Source organism: Lynx canadensis, chromosome F2, assembly GCF_007474595.2.
Source record: "Lynx canadensis isolate LIC74 chromosome F2, mLynCan4.pri.v2, whole genome shotgun sequence".
Classification (NCBI taxonomy): domain Eukaryota; kingdom Metazoa; phylum Chordata; class Mammalia; order Carnivora; family Felidae; genus Lynx; species Lynx canadensis.
In genome coordinates, this window is record NC_044320.2 from 26,313,530 (window position 1) to 26,336,214 (window position 22,685).

The following is a 22,685-nucleotide window of genomic DNA, read 5'->3' on the forward strand; positions in this document are numbered from 1 at the left end:
GGAGCACAATTTGAAGGACTTCATTTATGTTGAATTCAGGGTGCACAATACTCCCTGGAGCTGAACGGTGTAGTGGCCCTGGACAAAATGGGTCCTTGAGGGGGGTAAGAGATCTCAAGGCTATCGTGAGGATGTCTTGGAAGAGAAAATGTAAGATAACTGAAAGAATAAGTGTTGCTATCAGAGAGCAACCATTGGAATGGAATGTTTCTTGTATGGCATCATTCTGGGTTATAATGAGAATATGAGAAATGGTAGCATTTAGCTGGTCTCGAGGTCCAAATGGGATCTTGGATCAAATTATGTCACCTTAAGCTCAGCTTCATGTTGTTTTAGCAAGTGCAAGTAGGAACTAAGTGGGAAGGGAGGAAACAGGGTGTTTGTGAAAAGTGCTTCGAGGATGGCTGATCACTCTCAGACTCTGGTGTGCTGGGGAAGGCTGAAGTGGCAAACACTGAATATCCCTCCCCTTGTCTTCCAGCTGTAATCATTTAATAAATCTTGATGATTTTTTTCCTGTAATGTAGTTTGAGCTAACCACGTCCTTCCCAGGTCTACTCCCACATGTTCAGCTTTTAGCCATTCAAATCTAATCCAGTAGGGCTGGCCTCATGATTAAATTGCTGCTTGTCATTCTTTTTGCTGAGTAGTTTCTTTATGCAGTGGCTAAGTTAATTTTCCAAAGATGATATTTTCAACACAAATTTTTCTTGCTCTGAGAGCTCTAGCAACTTTATGTTTTCATTAAAAAAAGATTTTAAATGCCATGGCCTACCATTTGAGACTCTTCAGAAATGGATTCTTACTTATGTCTTTGACTTAATAATTAAAGCTAGGATTTATTTAAAACCTATGTGCCATCCGTGTATGGAGTAGATTATATGCCCTATTTCATTTAATTCTTAAAACAAATCTCAAGACAAATAATATTACCATCTTTATTTATAGATTAAGTCTCAAAGAGGAAATATAGCTTATTCAAGCAAGATCAGATCCAGAGTTAAAACCACATACACATTTCTGGGGTCTGTTTTCTTTTTCCTTTTTTTTTTTTTTTTTTTTCTGGATCTCACTGCTTCCCGCTTTACCTCCCCTCAACTTCTCAGCTCACCGTGTGAAGTATCCATGCCAATCAACCAAACGTACTTTCTCTTTTCCTGAACTATATGATGTCTATTTTAACCTTTCTGCATTTTCTCATCATGTTCTTATCTTTTCTACTTCTATATCAGTTGTTCTCAAACGTTATTGTTCATTAAAATCACATGGAGGACTTGTTACAACGTGGCTTGTTGGTCCCCTACTCAGAGTTTCTGATTCAGTGGGTGTGGAGTAAGTAAGGTCCCCGAATTTGTATTTCTAGTGACACTGAGGTTACTGGTCTGGGAACCACACTTTGAGAGCCGTGTTCTATGTTTTTATCTAAATTTCACATCCTTAAAACTTAGTGCAAACTTTGCTTGTCTTCCAGTGTGTATTTTTTACAATCCCAACCTTCAGTAAACACATTTGCATCTAATCTCATATTGCATTTACTGTCTTCCATATTCATTTGCCTCTTACACTGTTAGTTATCTTTATTTCCCTTTCTAACTTCATCCATTTTTTTTATCTTTATTTAACTCTCTGTCTTGTAGTCACATGTAGCTTATTGGCTTTTAATATCATATATTTTCTTTAAACGACCATGGCAACATGTTTGGCACCTATACAAGCATTGGATACTTAAATATTTGACAATGATATGTACACAAAGAGATGTAAATTTATCCTTAGTTTTGATTTTTCCCCAATTTTATTTTAAATCAGTTTTAAATATCTTTTTCTTCCAGCTTTCACCATGCAGAATTTCTTTTGAAAGCATTTTCTCATCCAAGGTTTTTTCTATGTGTTGCCATATTTGAAGTTGCATTGGTATGTTTGTTTTTTTTCCTCTGAAATCTGCTATAGGTAGGAAGTGTTGTGCAATTTCATTGCAAAAAAGGACACCTTCTTCAAGGGTCTACAACACGTACTTGCCTTCCCGACCTCACATGGAGTGGAATTCAGCCTGAGTGCATACGTAAGTACTGTGGGTATGAAGTTATACTTACCACAGATCAGAATTTATATACATTTTTTCTTACAAGTGGGAAATAAATCTGTATCTACACAAAAGATGTATTACGTGGATTTTTTTAGATTATGATAGAACATAATTTACATATATTACTTTATTACTGTAAAATAAAACTTTATTACTGTATCATAATCCCAATGCCAGTTAAGGAGCATTCTTTTTAAAGAAGTCAGAAGGCATGAGGCACAATTTTGTTCTTTCTTGCAAAGGTCTTTAATTGTGTTCAGCTTGGCCATCTGGTAATTTTAAATGATTATTAGTTTATCAATGCATAGATCTGCACCTGTGAATCTGAAGTGCATTGAGGAGGCTCCAATTTAGTGCCTCTTAATCTTTCATCACTTCTGAAACCCTCTGAGAATGACGAAAGATAGAAACATTCATGGAAGGAAATACACATGAACATCTTGACCAAAAATTTGAATACTATTTCAGGCTTTCCTGGAGCTGCTAAATGTGCACTGACCCTAAATTGAGAGCACCTGTTGTACAGATTAAAGAACAAAACCCAAGGTCATGAAGCTGTCTTTTCTGACTTGAAGTTAGAAATAAGTTTCAGCTGGTGAATTACTTATCTCTTTCCCTCCCACTTTCTTTCTTTTTTTTTTTTTTTTTTTATCTCCTTTCCTATCTTTTAAAATCATGAGCCTCTCAGGGAAAAACAATAAAGAGTTAGCAGGAGTAGAAATACTCATTAGAATGGTGTCCAGCTTTTAGGGTTTGCTGAAGTCTAAATAAGTCTTGTGACTTCACTCTAGCCCTGTTCAGAACCACTCAATTGATCACGGGAGCCTCTGTGGACCCGCAGCTCACTGAAAAGCAGCAGAACACTCCACAGAGAAGTCATGTCACATGCCTGGTTGGCTGAAATTTAAATATAGCCGAATTCCTTAACAGAGAATTCAGTAGAGTACATACTTTAGAAACTGTGTGAGATGTCACTAGGTATTTCTTAGTAAACCAAAGTTCTTTGATGACTTCAGTATAGGATAGGATTTATTTTTTTATTTTTTATTTTTTTTTTTTTTTAGGATAGGATTTAAATAAAGCTGTTACTGAAAGTATCTCAGACTGCTACTATGTGCATAATGTGAGGGTTAAGAATGTAGTAGAGACAGACTATCTGTTTATCCTTAGCATTATTTCCCCCCAAAGTATTGAATGTCAATAACTGAATTATATTAAATATAAAACATGTAACACACTGTTTATCAGATAATATTTAAAAATGTTAGCTCTTATTTATAGTTTTGTAAATCTCCATTGGGAAAGGGGTGGAAATTTGTTTTTTCAAACAAATTTGTCCACAGAACATTTTTTTTTCAGAGACAAACTTTTAAGTATCCATATCCAGGAACAAATGATCAGAAATGCTGTCTGGTTTAGGGAGAAAATTCCTTGTAGCATCCATCTCTGAGAAAAGGAACGTTATTTGTAAGACATAAAACACGTAAAGTGGGGGCAGGGCCAAGAAATGGCATACCAGTGGGTAAAATAGAACCAAGATAGCGAATCAAGAGTGGGAGGAAGCATGGAGAAAAGGAGACAAAAGTTAAAAGAATGAAAACACTGCTACTTATGGACCTAAAATATGACCAGAAAATTTCACATGTCAAAATTATTAAATTGTACTTTCTACTTTAGGAGATATTAATATCAGAATGACATGTTGAGCTGTGATTGTATTTAACTTTAGAAAATGTTTTTACAATTTAAAATAAATATAAAAAAATAATAAAATAATATTCCATAAACTGGCATAGAAAATCTGAGTTTGTCAAACTTTGACAGGTATCTTACTATAGGACCTCTTACATCCTTTAAAATGCTAATGTTTAGGGGTGCCCGGGTGGCTCCGACAGTTAAGCATCCAACTCTTAATTCCAGCTCAGGTCATGATCTCATGGTTCGTGAGCTTGAGCCCATCAGCTCTGTGCTGATGATGTTGGAGCCTGCTTGGGATTGTCTGTCTCCCTGTTCTCTCTGTCCCTACCCCGCATGCTCTCTGTCTCAAATAAGTAAACTTAAAACAAAACAAAAGCGTTTTTAATAAAATAAATAAAATACTAATGTGTATTGTGTCTAGAATAGTGATATAGTACACATATGTTAGCTTAATTATCCTCAGCACGTTCCCCCCCCCCCCTCAGCTTACCTTTTAATAGCTACCAGTGTTCCACAGGTTATTGCTTAGGACATGCTAGTCTATGATATTAATATGTATATTGACATTGATACATTTTCCTTGAAAAAATTAGAATAACTATGCAAAGGTATATTTATCTTTACTCTTATCTCAGAATTTTCTTAACATGTATATAAAAAATGAACACTTCTCTCTTTTCTTAATATAGCCCACAGCTGTAAACAACCAGAAACTCCTGCTCATGCAAATGTAGTAGGAATGGACCTTCCATCTCATGGCTATACTCTCATTTATACCTGCCAGCCTGGCTTCTTCTTGGCAGGTGGAACAGAACATAGAGTGTGTAGGTCTGATAACACCTGGACTGGAAAAGTTCCTGTTTGTGAAGGTAAGTTTTCATTATAGAAGCTCTTGACAGAAGCTGTTATACTATTTCAGCCTTCCTAAAATGCAGGAGACAAACACTCAACTCAGATTAGCTTAGGAACTAGAGAAGTTTGTCAATCAACTCCAAGGGTAGGCACTTTTGGATCCAGAGGCACAGGAATATTATTGAGGTCTTTTTGTAGTTTCTGTTCTATGATCTGTTTTCTCTTCTTTATTCCTTCTTCTAGTTATTTAATCATGGTAGGTGTATTAGCTTTCTGGGCTGTTGTAATAAAGTACCTCAAGCCGGATACCTTAAAAAAGCAGAAATTTATTCTCTTACGGTTCTGGAGGCCAGAAGCCCCAAATCAGGGTGTTGATAGAAACATGCACCCTCTGAAGTCCTTAGGGAACAGTCATGCTTCATCTCTTTCTTGTTTATGGCAGCTTCTGGCTATCCTCGGCTTTCCTTGGTTCGTAAGTTGCCTCACAGCAATTTCTGCCTCCATCTTCATGTGGCTTCCTTTCCTTTCTCTGTATGCCGTCTCCTCTTCTTAAGAACACTAGTCACTGGATTTCAGGACTATATCACCTCTGGATCCCCAATTAATTACATCTTCAAAGACCCTATTACCATATAAGGCCATATTTTGAGATTCTTGGTGAACATGAATTTTGGGGTCACATTATTCAACCTACCACAGTAGGGAAAATTGCTTCCAGCATCGCTGGGCTGATATCTTTTGGCTAGAAAGAGTTTTTGCCAAAACTTCTTGATCAGGAAAGCACTACTCAGGAGTCTGATCAGTTTTAAATGGAACCTGCCTCCAAATCTGTCATTCAGCTAGGGTGATATAGTATTTTGACCAGGAGTGTCTACTTCTCTTGCTGCTTCATCAGGACAATCCCCATCTGAATAAGATGTAGTGAGTTCACCAGAGACAAAGGGTTATGTGTTCAGAACAAGGAATAAAGGAAATTGTTCTAGAATTCTTGATAAGGTCATCAATAAATTCCTTTTCCTTTCTTTTTTTTTCAGCCCTTCTAATTCCTCTTCTCTTGTAGCATTCACACATGTTAACGACCTTCTCCTTTTTGAGATGTTTTCACTCTCTTCTCTTAGCAAGAACACTTCTCAGTTTGCTTTAAATTTTTCATGAGATTGAAAGATTAAAAGCCCATTTAAATCCAACAGGATTTCAATAACATTTTTATCTATCTACTTTGCTGTTTATCATCACTACTATGGTAGGCTAACTCAGCATTATCTGTACTGGGACTCCTGCAGCAGCCTTATTTCCCTTAAAACCTTTTAAAGACATTATATTGTTCTAAGGGAGAAGACGACCCCTTACACAGTCTTCACTGCGTATATACTGAATGTCATAGCTCCTATAACTTTACAGGGACATCCAGTAACCCACATGATTTCCTTACTTTGAACTACCTTTGATTTGGCTTAAAACTTCAATATTAACTCCTTAGTTTTGAGTCTTTCCAATTTCTTATAACATCATGGGTCACCTTAACAAATTTTTATTTTTAACACACACCCTACTAAATTATTTCTGCCTTTGTGCAACAGGAACATACCCTTAGCCTTCAGCTATCATGCTGTAATCAACTGTTTGCATGTTGGTTTATGAATTTAAAATAAGAGAATCCTAAAATGAAAAAGCAGCACTAATCTTTGCCTCATCCCCCTGGCCTACAATGGGGTAATTATTGAAGTTGTTAGCTGCACAAAAAAAGTGTTGAGTAGGTACTGAGATGTTAGGATGAATAGGATATTTTGGAGAAAATTATATGCTATGCCTGAGAATAAAATGAACAATGCATCACTGTGTGTTATTAATTATATTAACTTCTGTAAACCTACTTTTTTTTTTTTTTTTTATAGCTGGTTCCAAAATATTGGTGAAAGATCCGAGACCTGCTCTAGGAACACCCAGCCCAAAGCTAAGTGGTTAGTAATTTCAGTAGTTTTTCTGTAAGTCATCATTTCTAAAAGTGATCTACTATTTCCTTGACAAAGTGAACATTTTATATATATATATATATATATATATATATACACGGAAATATATATATATGGAAATATATATATATGGAAATATATATAGTATGTATATATATATACTATATATGTATATATATGTATATACATATGTATATATGTATATATAGTATAATATATATATATATATATATATAGTATGGAAAAAAACTATGAATTAGACATGCTAATATTCCAAAAATAATGCTTATAGTTCTCTCTATAAAATATCCCTTCAGGAGTATCTGAAAATGACTATACTATAATGGCAATACTTTATTTTTTTTTTTATTTTTATGCTTATCTATTTTTGAGAGAGAAAGAGAGAGAGTACAAGCAGGGGAGGGGCAGAGACAAATGGAGACACGGAATCTGAAGCAGGCTTCAGGCTCTGAGGTGTCAGTACAGTGTCTGACGCGGGGCTCGAACTCACTAGCCGTGAGATCCTGACCTGAGCTAAAGTTGGACGCTTAAACTTGAGCCACCCAGGTTCCCCAGCAATGCTTTATTTAAAACATTAAAACAAAAATTAGATAAATGAGATATTATATATAATTTTTAAATATATATTTTTTAAAAAGGAACCAAATACACTTGGTATGAGAGCAAAAGTTCAGCAAAATCTTCTATTTATTTTCAATTATTGATTTAAAAACCAAAATGTTAAATTTAATCATTAAAAACGTGGTCTCTTAAGTCCTACAACCTTAATTTAGTTACCAGGTTATATACCCCCTATGCTATGACTTTAGAAAAGTTATATATCTGAGCCTCCATTTTTAATCTACGCAAAAGAAACATGATTAGATTATTATAAATGAACTTCATGAAAATGAATTGTGAAGTGCTTAGCCCATAGTAAGACCTCAGTATATGAGAGCTGCTTTTTTTAGTATTAGTCTGTATTTTATTTACACTATATAAATTAAAAGCTACAAATAAAATTAAAGACAGCATTTATCTGTACTTTGGAGATAGATTTGATCTAGTTACATTAAGCCAGAAACAGTGTTAGGTTCTAGTTTTAGTTGCATTTAGAAGTTCTTAAGGTACATGCTATAAAGCTGGAGTACCCACAAAAAATAAGTCTGAAATAGTGATTTATTCAATGTGCAGTGGAAATAGACTGAATGTCACTAAAGCAATCAGAGAATATGTCAACATAAGAGAGTAAGTTTAGCAATGGAGTCAGAAAACCACAGTGGTCAATCAATGCAGACTTTTCCGAGGGAGATGGTTTATCTAGTAGTAGATAAGTATTTTGAATAATAACTCTAGTACATCAAATGTAAAAGTGGACTGTCCCAGGCAAAACATGACCTATGGTCACCAATAAATAAATCAGACAGGCAAAAAAAGTTAAAAAGAATATGGAAGAACAACACAATTAATTAGCTTGACCCAATTTTCATACATAAAGATTTCTGTATCAAACAATTATAGAATATATATTTTATTCAAAGCACATGGAATATGTATAACAATTGATTATATATTAAATAATAAATACAAATGCATAAATTTCAAAGCAAAATTAGCCTTCAGGGCTGATATCTGACCATGATGCAAGTAAAAGTTGATAAGAAAATAGGTCCATTTAAAAAATTTCTGAATACTTAGACTAAAAAACAAAATCAATATTTATAAGTAACTCCTAAATTAAAGAAGTAATTTAAAAACTATATAACCCTAGAATTTAGGTATATTGAAAAATCTAAATATCAAAACTTTGGCTGTATACCAAAAGCGAAGTTGTGAGGGGAATTTATAGCTTTAAATTCTTACATTAGAAAAGAAGAAAGCCTCATAACTAATGAATTAAGTATCCTTGTTAAGAAGATATATATAGTAGAACAGAATAACCAAAAGAAAGCAGAAAAATAAATACAATAACAAAAATGAACTAACAACCCTCCCCCCAAGAGACACAATGGAAGAAACAGAGCCAAAGGTAGTGTTTTGGGGGAAAAAAGTGGAAAATTTCTGGTAAGATTGATCGCAAAAGAAACAAATATTAAATAGTATAACAAAAGGAAATGTGAACATAACTACATTAGCATTGATTAGATCAATTATAATTATATTAATTAAAACTATCAATAACAGTCAACTCTAAATAAATGGACAAATTGCTAGAAAAGAATATCTTACCAGACCTAGAAAAGAAAACTTGAATGATCCTATAAAACTAAAGTAGAAGTTGAAAACTATTTCCACAGAGAAAAAAACAGGTCTTTATGGCTCTACTGATGAATTCCACCAAACTTTTCAAGGAGCAGAACAGATCATCCCATTTTATAAAATCTCTTCTAGTCAAGAAAACTCATTCTATAAGTCCAACATAATTCTAATAACTCACAAAGAGATTATACAAAAGGGAAAATTGCAAACTCATTTGACTCAAGATGTACAGATAAAAATATCCTACGTAAAATCTTAGCAAATCAAATCCAAAATTATAAAATCCAACAGAATGACCAAAAAATGACACATCAGAACCAAACTGGGTTCATGATAGATATGCAGGAACATTTTTATGTTAAATAATCCTTAAAAGTAATGTGTGAATTACGAGATTAAAATGCAAACAATGTTGATCAGCGCGATACCTACACAGAAAATAATTGATAAAATCAACACCTATTTATAATTTTAAAAGATGCTTCATAAGTTGGAAAAGGAAAGGAATTTCTTTAACCTGAGTAAAAATATCTATACTTCAATGTGAATGTTGTCTTAAATGGAATAACATTACAAACATTTAATTGAAAATCATGAGGCACTCTGATTAGATTACTCCAAAATAACAGGAATGATATTTGGGAATTGTGTCAGTCAGGAGCATGATACTACATTTAACAATGCTATGAAGCCTGTGAAGTAAAGTTTAAATTCTTACGTATTGAAAGAAAGGATAATGCCATCTTAGTCTTCTTTTCATTGATATCCACATCAGTGGTAGTGGGATGGCATTTTAGAGTTTCAAAGAACTGCCAAATACACATTCATATCTAAATCTCAAAATAGACTAAACATAGAAGTATTATCATTCCCAGTGTACATGGGAATATAAATAACCAAATAGTGTCTGCTTTGTCCAACCTGAATTATATTTCTCAAAAAGTAGAGAGTAGAAGTGGCATTGTGGAGCCAGCAGGTAGAAGTTCAGCATAGACCATTCTGTACATTCTTCCAAGCTTTGCATTCAGTGATGTCATATTGGTAGTAGGTTGAAATCTGTTATTATGGGAATATATACACTATGGAAATCAGCAAATACTGCATATCGGTTTTGTTTTCCTGGAGACCCACTAGTTAAACATTTACTACCACATCAATGATTAAACCTGATGCAATATACTTTGCTGCTACTACTACCTACTTCTTTCTGTTGCTGTTTTCTCCTGCCACTGTGGTTCTCTTTAATCTCCTTCAACCAACAGGATTTCCTCTAAGCACCACGGATAAGATCATCAGGTATAACAGATTTTCTTTAAAGGTTCAGAGAGAGCAAAGAGTAATCACAGTCCAGGTCAGGTGGCAATAAACGTAGAGACAACCACACTTAAAGGGCGCCTACTATTTTTTAGGCACTGCCATTAGAATATCTTTCTCCCTTGCTCCTGCTCTTACTCTGCTGGGAAGATGCTATTTTCTCCAAATTCCAGGTCTTTCTAGTGCAGGCCAATATAGCTCATGACTCCCTCCTGTAAACTCGTTTTAGGTACTTTTTTTTTTTTTTTTTTTTTTTTTTTTTTACAAAAAACTTTAACATGCTTACCACATATCGAGGGCTTTTTACTCATACACTGTATCAAAGTTTTAGGTAAAACTCCCCTATACATACATAGCATAGCATTCCCCTAGAGGGTACATAGCGGTATTCTTTGAGGTTTGGGAAAGGAGTGCCAGTACAAGGATGACTTTGCAAAGATCACAAAGCCAGAAACATGGATTATTCATTATACTTACTATGTGTCTGCTAAATATATATTTTATTAGCAGTTGCGTAGTAAGTTCAAAGCTCCACAGTCTTCCTGGTAATCTGAATAATCGTGGCAGCAGCAGTAGTAATGGCAGCGACTAACACTCAGCTAAACACTTCACATTCCTTATCTCATTGAACCTTCCTCACAACTCTAAGCCAACCTCATTTTACTTAGGAGGAAATATAGGTTTAGAGAGATAAGTCATTTATCTGTGTGCAAAACCACACGGCTTATAAATCGCACAGGGGGGACTTAAATATCACAGCCTAACTCTAGTGCCTGCAGTTCTAGTCTTTCAGCTACTTTACTTTTGAATTACCAGAGGAAAAAAAATCACATTGGGTGAATATTCAGAAAATATTCAACTCTTGACCATAATTTATATTTTCTGTATTTTATGTCTACAGTGGTTTTGTTATTTTCGTTTGTTGAGTAGAATTCAGGGTATGTAACCCAGTCTCTGTGATCTGGGACATAAGAAGTGTGATGCGTGTAGAGAAGAGCAGGTGACAAACTGTCAATAACTTGTTAGGAAAAAAAAAGACTTTTCCCTACTCTGTTATTCACTCACTTGCACAAATAAGCATGGCTCCCTGGAATAGCCGCTTTGGGGGGATGTGCTTTATTGTCATGTATAGGGTTAATGGAAGCTTCTCTCAGCCTCTTTTCAGGAACTGAGTAGACTTTGCCATTCTTGACTTGCATAACTATATATTACATAACTAATTTATATAAATATAGTGCCTTATTTGGATATATCTAAAATGAAGAGCATTTCTTATTTAGAGGAAAGTTTTCTAACATTTAGAATGTTATTTGATTCTACCAAATTCATCTCTCTCTCCCACGAGAGTTGGGCAATTTCTAGTGACAATTCCTTTATTTCTAAAAATACCTATAAAATCAAAGCTGTCAATATGGTGGAGCCCTGTTCCTCCTCAGGAGCATCTATTATTGGAATAACTGAACTCAGTATTGTGTAAGGGGGGCAAAGGAGCACCCCTCCCGACAGTCTTTCAGGGCTATGCTGCAGGCGGGGGTTAACTCTATGCTCTTCCTCTGAAAAATCTATTCACAGTGCCAGGAGAAAACAAGGCCTTTTGGGACTTGTATGCAGACCGACTTGGCTTGGTAAAATCACTTTATCTTCCTTTTCAAAGAAATATGTTCCTAAAGGAGACCAAATACAAGTAGATTTGATGTTTAGCTGGTTCTGAATATAAGTGTATGTCTTTAATTGGTGTTGTCCATCTTTAATTGGTGACTCATGTATGATTACAAACCTAGGTTATGGCAATTTTGGTTTATTCCCCAAAACTCGAAATAAATCTGAAGAATTCACTTTATATTACACACGTCACATAATTGTCTGTTTAGCAAAATATCGTTATTCACTGAACTAATATTCTCTAACCCACTATTTAATGTTTATATTTACAGGGCACCATAAAATTAATGTGTGTATTTAATCTATTTGCAGTTCCTGATGACGTGTTTGCCCAAAATTATATATGGAAAGGCTCTTACAATTTCAAAGGAAGGAAACAACCCATGACCTTGACAGTTACTAGTTTCAATGCTTCCACTGGAAGAGTCAATGCAACACTCAGCAATAGCAACATGGAACTGCTACTTTCAGGTATCACATTAAAGATGAGCAAATGACGCCTTCATGCTTTCACCTCCATCATTTCATCATATGAGTAATTTTTATACTGTGAAATATTTCTTAAATTTTAATGACATTCATAATTATCCAGAAATAAAGCTTTCCAATCTTTGGATTTATACAGGAGTATTACTACACAAATGTAAAACTCTGATGCCAAAATAAGCTCACGCATGAATATTTTTTTTTGCAAGTTAGTTAACATACAGTGTAGTCTTAGCTTCAGGAGTAGAATCCAGTGATTCATCTCCTACATACCATACTGTCTTAATTATTACAGCTTTGTAATATAGGTTAAAGCCCGGGATTGTGATGCCTCACGTTTGTTTTTCTTTTTCAAAATTACTTTGGCTATTTGGGGTTTTTGCGGTTCCATACAAATTTTAGGATCATTTGTGAAGAATACTGGTGTTATTTGGGTAGGGATTGCATTGAATGTGTAGATTGCTTTGGGTAGTATTGACATGTTAATAATATTTTTTCTTCTGGTCCATAGGCATGGAATGTTTTTCCATTATTTTGTGTCTTCTTCAATTTCTTTTATAAGCTTTCTATAGTTTTCAGCATACAGATCTTTTACCTCTTTGGTTAGATTTATTCCTAGGTATTTTGGTGCAGTTGTAAATGGGATTGATTCCTTGACTTTTCTTTCTGCTGCTTCATTATTGGCATATAGAAATGCAACTGAATTCTGTACATTGATTTCATATCCTTCTACTTTGCTGAATTCATGTATCAATTCTAGCAGTTTTGGAGTGGAGTCTTTTGGGTTTTCCATGTAGAGTATCATGTCATCTGTGAAAAGTGAAAGTTTGACTTTTTCTTTGCCAATTTGGATGCTTTTTCTTTCTTTTTGTTGTCTGATTGCTGAGGCTAAGACTTCCAACACTCTGTTGAACAACAGTGGTGAGAGTGGACATCCCTGTCGTGTTCCATGATCTTAGGGGGAAAGCTCTCAGTTTTTCTCCATTGAGGATGATATTAGCTGTGGGCCTTTAATATATGACTTTTATGATGTTAAGATATGTTCCTTCTTTGCTGACTTTCTTGAGGTTTTTTATCAAGAAAGAATGCTATATTTCGTCAAATGTGTTTTCTGCATCTATTGATGGGATCATATCATTCTTATCCTTTCTTTTCTTAATGTGTTATATCACATTGATCTGTGAATATTGATATCTGTCTTTGCAGATATCATTGATATCTGTCCTGCAGCCCAGGAATGAATCACACTTGATCATGATGAATAATTCTTTTAATGTACTGTTGAATTTGATTTGGTAGTATCTTAGTAAGAATTTTTGCATCCAGGTTCATCAGGGATATTGGTCTGTATTCTCCTTTTTAGTGGGATATTTGTCTGGTTTGGAATCAAGGTAATGTTGGCTTCATAGAATGAGTTTGGAAACTTTCCTTCCATTTCTATTTTTTGGAACAGTTTGAGAAGAATACATATTAACTCTACTTTAAATGTCTGGTAGAATTCCCCTGGGAAGTCATCTGGCCCAAGACTCTTATTTGTTGGGAGATTTTTGATAACCGATTCAATTTCTCTGCTGGATGGGTCTTTTCAAATTTTCTATTTCTTCCTGTATGAGTTTTAATGTGTGAGTATCTAGGAATTTTTCCATTTCTTCTAGATTGTCGAGTTTGTTCATAGCATTCTCTTATAATTTTTCATAGTATTCTCTTATAATTGTTTATATTTCTATGGTGTTGGTTATGATTGCTCCTCTTTCACTCATTATTTTATCTATTTGGGTCCTCTCTCTTTCTTTTTTGAAAAGTCTGGCTAAGATCTTATCAATTTTGTTTATTCTTTTAAAAAACCAGCTCTTAGTTTCACTAATCTGTTCTACTGTTTTGTTTTGGATTCTATATCATTTATTTCTGCTCTAATGTTTATCATTTCCCTTCTTCTGCTGGCTTTGGGCTTTATTTGCTGCTGCTTTTCTAGCTCCTTTAGGTGTGAGGTTAGGTTGTGTATTTGGGACATTTACTGCTTCTTGAGATAGGCCTGAAATGCGATGTATTTTCTTCTTAGGATTGCCTTTCCTGCATCCCAAAGAGTTCGAACTGTCATGTTTTCATTTTCATTTGCTTCCATGTATATTTTTATTTTTTTCTTTAATTTCCTGCTTAATCCATTCATTCTTAAGTGGGATGTTCTTTAGCCTCCATGTATTTGGAGGATTTCCAGATTTTTTCTTGTGGTTGATTTCAAATTTCATAGTGTTGTGATCTGAAAATATGCATGGTATAATCTCAATCTTTTTTGTACCTGCTGAAGGCTGTTTTGTGACTGGGTATGTGATCAATTTTGGAGAATGTACCATGTGCACTTGAGAAGAATGTGTATTCTGCTACTTTAGGATGAAATGTTCTGAATATATATGTTAAGTCCTTCTGGTCCAATGTGTCCTTCAGAGCTATTGTTTCCTTATTGATTTTCTGCCTAGATGATGTGTCCATTATTATAAGTGGAGTCTTATTAATTTAGGACTTAGATTTAATTTACTTATTAGTTTCAAATTAATTGCAAGTCTCTTACAATTATGGTGTTCTTATCAAAAAGTTTGTTCATGATTAATTGATTTATGTATTTGGGTGCTTTCACTTTGGGGGCATAAATATTTACAATTGTTACTCTTCTTGATGGACAGACCCCTTAAATATGATATAATGCCCTTCTTCATCCATTGTTACAGTCTTTATTTTAAAATCTAGTTTATGTGATTTAAGTATGGTTACTCTGGCTTTCTTTTGATGTCTATTAGAATAATAGATGGCTTTCCGTCCTCTCACTTTCAATTTGCAGGTGTCCTTAGGTCTAAATGAGTCTCTTGTAGGCAGCATATAGATGGATCTAGGTTCTTTGTTTTTTTGTTTTTTTGTTTTTATCCATTCTGATATCCTATGTCTTTTGATTGGGGCATTTAGTCCATTTACATTGAGTGATAATTGAAAGATATGAATTTAGTGCTATTGTGTTATCTGTGGATTTCATGTTTGTAGTGATGTCCTCTGGTCTTTTGTGGTCTTTGCTGCTTTCCACTCACAGAGTTCCCCCTTAGGATCTCCTACAGGAATAATTTAGTGTTCATGAACTCATTTAGTTTTTGTTTGTCTGGGAAGTCTTTATCTCCCCTTCTGTTCTGAATGACATCCTTTCTGGATAAAGGATTCTTGGCTGCATATTTTTCCTATTCAGCACACTGAATATTTCCTGCTACTCCCTTCTGGCCTGCCAAGTTTCAGTGGACAGGTCTATTACTATCCTTACATGTCTACCCTTGTAGGTTAAGGACATTTTGTCCCTAGCTGCTTTCAGAATTCTCTCTTTATCTTTGTGTTTTGCCAGTTTCACTATGATATGTAATGCTGTTGACCTCTTTTTTGTAGATTTTAAAGGGAGTTCTCTCTGCCTCTTAGACTTGGATGCCTGTTTCCTTCCCCAGATGAAGGAAGTTTTTGGCTATAATTTGTACAAATAAACCTTTTGACCCTTTCTCTTGCTCTTCTTCTTCTACAACTCTTATAATACAGATATTGTTTCATTTCATGGAATCAGTTAGTTCTCTAATTCTCCCCTCATGATCTAGTAATTCCATTTCCCTCTTTTTTTTCAGCTTTATTATTTTCTATAACCTTATCTTCAATTTCACCTATTCTTTCTTCTGCATCTTCCATCCTCTCTGTCACTGTGTCTAGTTTATTTACTAGACCTTTATTAGTCTATTACTAGACTATTATTATTAGTCTAGATGTCATTTACTATAACATCTCAGTTATAGTATTTTTTAATTTATCATGACTAGTTCTTAGGTCTTTGACCTCTGCAGCAAGAGTTTCTCTCATGTCTTCTATGCTTTTTTCAAGCTCAGCTATTACCTTTGACTGTCATTCTAAATTCTTGTTCAGATATATTATTTATTTCTATTTTGAGCAATTTTCTGGCTGTGATTTCTCCTTGAACTTTCTTTTGGGGAGAATTCCTCCATTTTGTCATTTTGTGTGTTTTAAAAGCTTGTTTTGTGTCTTGCACCTGAGTCATTCAAGGATATTTTGATGTGGCTGGAATGAGACATCATGAAATAGAAAAGAACTTTTAATTTGAATAACTAATTTTTTCTGTATTCTCATAACACCAAAGAGGCAAGATCAGTGACCTGTAAGCTATTTTATGGACACAAAATCATTTCTTCAAATGACAGTATTTAGGTGGACACCATAGTTTAAGACAGAAAAGGTAGAGCTACACTACTTTAAACAAGCATAAGGGATCCCCTATCCAGCTGTTCAGCTTTTTCAAGTTTCTGTGTCCTCTATCTAGTATAAATTTCCCTCATTATCTTTGATTGTTCTGGTTTTACTGACATTCAGATATTTTCTCAAATGTCATCTCATCAACAGTACTCCTTATGACCCCATCTAAAGTAACTTTCTCATTATAAATACAGTCAGACACACTCTTAGACAGTCTTACCTGTTTCACTTTCTTCTTTTCACTGTTTGAAATTAGTATAGTATTAGTATAGAGTAAAATGGTGTTACAGGATGTGATATGATATTTTGTACATCTATACTCCAACAATGTAAGTTCTAAAAGGGAAGCTCCCTTGCCTTCCAGGTCATCACTGCTTCTCAGAAGCTAGAATAGCAGCTGGAACAAAATAGGCCTCAATGAATATTGTCAAAGTAATGAATTTGAATTATTGCTCTCATTTAAAAATATTTTTAAATATTCATACTGCAAATATGTAATATATTTGTTTAAACTTCTTGCCTGTATATATATCCTAATTAATTATTAATAATAATTTGTGGTATCAATGAAATAGAAAATAAAATCATAATTATTGATCTTGCAAATTTTAGGATACTATCAAACATAGTTTTGTATTATTGAGTGATTCCCCATTAAACTCAGAGTTAAAGTATTAATAGTTAATATGTATTATATTTTAAAAACTATACACAGCTACAGTGATATAAACTGCAAGAAGTTTTATATTGGCAAAAGAAATTCATTTAAATTGTGACTACTGATTTAACTTTGAGACATAAACATTTTTTTTTATTTTAGAGATTTCTGAAAAATAAATGTATACTGAATCTAATCTGGAAAAATTTCAAAATAAATTCCTGCAAATATATAAAAACAAATAGATTAATTTGCCATCACAGTGTCCGTGGAAATCAATTATGATATTTTCCCACCAATATTATTTTTGATCACTTTTTTGTCTTCCCTTATTAAATGTAACCACTTAGGTCAAGATCTATGTGTCATCTTTGTATTCCCAGTCCATTCTTATGATACCTTATTACATAGGTGAAAGATTAAATAAATTAATGAATGAGTCATATTTCCACCATTAGTTAATCACAAAATTTTTACTTAGAATTTTTTTTCTCCTGTTTTTCCCCTAAGCACATTTATATTTCATATTATTCCTACTTGTAGAATACCCACTGTTTATGAAAAAAAAATATGTATATATTTTTACTTTTTTATGCTATTTCCTATATTTACCTTCTTAAACTAAAAATTTTACTTGATCTTTAAGACCCATTCAAATACCTTTTCTCAATAAGCGTTTCCTGATCACTCCATTGTGAAATGATCCCTCTCTGTTCTGGCCTTTTATTTATCATATTTTTTCATGTATTTTAGTTGATTATATATGTGACTTACATTTCCTACTTCATTGGAAATGCTTTTAAGCATCCTATCTTTAGATAGGAATGTATATATTCTTCTTTGTGGCTCCAGCAGCACTTACAATACTCTTTCACAGGGTTGGCACCCAATTTATTATTAAGAAACCTATGAGGGATTTTAACGTTTGTTGTACATCCTTGAAGATTTTAAATCTTACTGGGGAATGAAGTCATCTTATTTGTAATATCATGGAATGATGTTATTAAGAACAGTAATACTTAATTTTAATAACATAAGTAATTTCAACCCCACAATTAAAATTCAAGTTGAGAATTTCAGATGAGAGATTAACATATACTGTAGGATTTGTAGAAAGCCTTATGAATGAAGCTGGCCTTGACTTGGCCTTGTTTGATTCCTTTTCTTTTCACATATATTACCTTATATATTTAAGGAGTTAAAGATAATATAATGAAGCATAACTATTTACAAAATTAGTAGACTAAAATGTCCTTACATTTTACAGGGGTGTATAAAAGCCAGGAAGCTCGCCTAATGTTACACATCTACCTTATTAAAGTACCAACGCATGCTTCTGTGAAGAAAATGAAGGAGGACAATTGGGCCATGGATGGCTTTGTAAGTATAGTGTTTTAAATATCTTCTGCTGATTTTAGTAACCAATTTGTGCTTTGGTTTGTCATTAAAATTCCAAAAAAAAAGGTGGTTTTCTAAATTGGGCTAATTATGAATACACATGCACATATAAAATGGGAAAATTACTATTATGGGTAAATTTTTTGTTTGGAAAAAAGATTCAATGTAAATACTTAGTAATCTAGAATGTTATACCTAGGGTTATTGGATTCTGATTAATATGCTTATATTTGTAATGTTTATGTGTATGAGAGTCATAGTTTTTCATTGCTTTCATCAAATGTATTTTGTCTATGACCAGTACTATGCAAAGTAAATCTGGATAAAATATAATTCATTCTTTGTCTGGAATTACTATTTAAGGCACATACAACATATTTACAAAATGCATAAAAAAATTAAGTATGCCATTACATTTAAGTTTTTTTCTCTAAATTTAACAGATTTAGAATATTTTATAAAGTTGTTTATGAAAAGAAAGTTATGTGAATTACTTCATTTGGGGAGATGGTTGCCATAGCTTCACCATGGAGTCACCCTGTCCTATTCAGCCCCTTACATGAATGGAGTTTCTAAATTGGCAGTTGGAAGTAACTACTCTTCCATTCACAAATTGACCTGGAGTCTTTGCTAAAAAACAATGAGGAGAGCTCTGACTATATCCCCTCAAGCAACAGGTCTTCTTTTACAAGGAAGATCTAGAAGGAAAGATAGTAGGTCGTAGGTTTCTGTAAGTTTAGTGCCTGAGGAGGTAAAAACATTTATCCTATTTCCCTATCTGCTGTTATTCATGGAATTGGAAATGAATTCATGTCTTCAATGCACTCAAATAGTTTAGTTGTATTATTTTATCTAGGAAGCAAACAAAATGAATTCATTTGTTTAAATATTAGAGTTTAAGCTATTCTATTTAGAAGCATTTCATTTTTAAAAATGACCAAAATGAGTGTGATGTCTGATGATAAAGAATAAACCACTTGTTTCTGAAATGTCAAACTTCTATGGATGGATTGGTATGATATTTTGCTTTTTAGGGTGAGGATTCAAGGTTTTTAACTTTTACAATACTATACAGGACTTGGGTAACTTGGTAACTTGGGTAACAATACTATACAGGACTTTTACAATACTCTAAAGGACTTGGGTAATTAAAACAAACTTCAGAATAAAGTCACATTACTAGTTATCAGGAACACTGGAATATGTCTATTTTTAATTTATTTATGAAATCAAATCACATTACATAAGTAAAGCATTTTTTAAAAATAGGATTTTACACACATGCAAGGTACATGTAATAGCATTTATAGCAATGGACACAGCCACAAAATCTTGGGGTCAAACAACAAGTATTTCATTCTTTCTCATGTATGTGGGGTTAGTTGTGGGTGTTCCACTTGAGGCTGTGGTAGCAAGTTCAGGTCTGCTCCAGATGTCTCATTCTGGGGCCCAGGCTGGAGCACATTCTCTTGTCAGAGGTCAGAAGCTCTGAGGGGGAAAGTGGAAACATGCCCCCTTGCTTTAAATAGCTCTAATGAAATATAACTCATCTTCCTTACAATTCACCCATTTAAAATATGCAATTCAGTGGTTTTAAGTATATTGACATGTGTGTTACCGTCACCACAGTTGATTTTAGAATATTTCCATCACCTCAAACAGAAACTCCACACCCTTTAGCTATCACCCTACCCATTCGTCCCTCACCTCCACCCTAGCCCTAAGAAGACACAAATCTATTTTCTGGAATCTATAGATTTCTCTGTTTTGGATGTTCATATTTATGGAATCATATAATATGTAGTCTTTTGTGTCTGGCTTCTTTCACTTATTTTCATGGGAAACATGCCTTTTAAGGCTCAGACTTAGAACTGACCTACTGTCAGTTCCACCCATGAATCATTGGCCAAAGTAAATCACAAGACCAAACCCAATGAGTTGAAAGGGGCATTCTTCCCATGAAGGTTGGTGGGAGGGGAAGACGGAGTGCATACATGCTAAACAGTAATCATATCTACAAAGTAGAGTTTTATTATATTTTAATTTTTAATAATTTTTTAACATTTTATTTCTTTTTGAAAGACAGAGACAGCATATGTGGGGGAGGAGCAGAGAGAGAGAGAGAGAGAGAGAGAGAGAGAGGAGACACAGAATGCAAAGCAGCTCCAGGCTCTGAGCTGTCAGCACAGAACTGATGTGGGGTTTGAACCCACGAACTGTGAGATCATGACCTGAGCCAAAGTCAGTCGCTTAACTGACTGAGCCACTGCACACCCCAATTTTTAATTGATCATTTGCTTTATTCTGTTTAATCATATCATTGTCCTCCCTCTTTTTCTTAGAGGGGGGAAGGGCAGAAGGAGAGGGAGAAGGAGAATCTTAAGCAGGCTCCATGCCTAGGTTGGAGCCTGACTTGGGACTCGGTCTCATGACTGTAGGTCATGACCTGAGCTGAAATCAAGACTCAGATGCTTAACTGCCTGAGCCACCCAGACTCCCCTAATTGCCTTTTTTTGACAGTAGGCTTCTTAGCCTAAGAGAAATCTATATATCTATATAATTATATTAATGACCAACCCCCTATATTCTAATATCCTAATTACTTAAAAACAAAAATTTTCTTTTGCTTTTAATGGCAAATTTGCACAGTATGCCATGTTTTATATCAGAGGGAAATAAAGAAGAAGGAACTCTGTATAATATTCATTTAAGTGTAAAACTGGATATTTATTAAGGCTGGAAAATATAGCCGGCTCCAATCCTCAGATTTAATCAACCTTACAAATATTTTTAGGTTTCTGCTGAGCCTGATGGAGCAACTTATGTATTTCAAGGATTTATTCAGGGCAAAGATTATGGGCAATTTGGACTACAAAGACTAGGTAATGTATTCATTTTCATTTTCATGTAGTTCCTTTATTACTCTAGACATCATAAGAAAATACAGTGTATTCTGTACATTAGGCACACTTACTACATTTTGAATTTGGCTTTGTCAGGTAAGTTATACATTGAAAAATTTGAAAGGCTTTTAAATAATCACACAAAATATTGATTCTCTATGTACCGATGCTGTACAGGGTTTGGTTTTTGTCAGATGTCTAATAAATATGACACACTGCCTTGCCTTTAGCAAGGAAAAAGGAGAAAAGTGATACAGATAGAAAAGAAAATATTAAACTGTAAATTATTTTATTTTATCTCATGAGAACTGCAGTACTTCTCTTCAGTTTGAATATTGTTGTAACTTTATTTCTCTTTTGAAAATGTAATAGCACTTTGAAAAATTCATACGGTCTGAAAAAGAAAATAACTTTGAGGAATAGACCCCTTTTTGGGACTTTGTGCTATTCAGCTATGTAAATTTTCTGTAGTGGGAGGCATAGGGTTTTTTCATTCTTCTTTTAAACTCTTTTAAAATATACATAGACATTTAATGGTCTTGCTTGAATATAATTATTGCCATAGCTTTCGGTATATAATTTTCCTAAAGTATATTGTCTTCCATTATTATATAGTGGTATTGACATATAAAGAATAAACTCAGGCTCTAAAAACTACTACTTAGTATTTATCTTAAAAATTCCATTACTTTGAATGCTTATGTAAATATTCTGAGTCCCTGGAAAAATAAGGTAGGTAAGAAGGTATTAACTTGGACTAAGGTGTGACTTAATTGAATATAACTGTTTATCAAAAAAATAAATTAGCTTTCTCTAAGTAAATAAAAATGATAAGATGTTCATTTCAGATAATGTCTTGGCCTAAAAGTATGTTAGTTTTGAAAACCAAATAAAACATTCATTAATACAGTACAGTTACACAGTTGTGCAATTTAATGCAAGATGTTTACACATACTAGTCTCAAAAGCATCACAAAAACTACATGTCTAAGACAGAACCTATAAAAAAAAAGCAGCTATTTCTTTCTGGGGAACCTAAAAACAAAAAATAACATGTCTGTTATTTTTTCTTCCCTTGTCCTATGCCAACACGTTGACAAACCTGATTTTCTCAT

The 22,685-nt window shown here is 33.8% G+C and overlaps 1 protein-coding gene across 1 annotated transcript in view; it reads left to right on the forward strand.

The window, feature by feature from the left end:
• The window catches only part of CSMD3 (CUB and Sushi multiple domains 3), a 1,276,067-nt gene that overhangs the window by 1,246,054 nt on the left and 7,328 nt on the right, over positions 1–22,685 (forward strand). Inside the window, 6 exon segments of the mRNA XM_030304305.1 lie at positions 1,951–2,062; positions 4,474–4,653; positions 6,532–6,597; positions 12,157–12,315; positions 18,537–18,649; positions 21,462–21,549. Coding sequence (XP_030160165.1) covers positions 1,951–2,062; positions 4,474–4,653; positions 6,532–6,597; positions 12,157–12,315; positions 18,537–18,649; positions 21,462–21,549 — 718 coding nt within the window.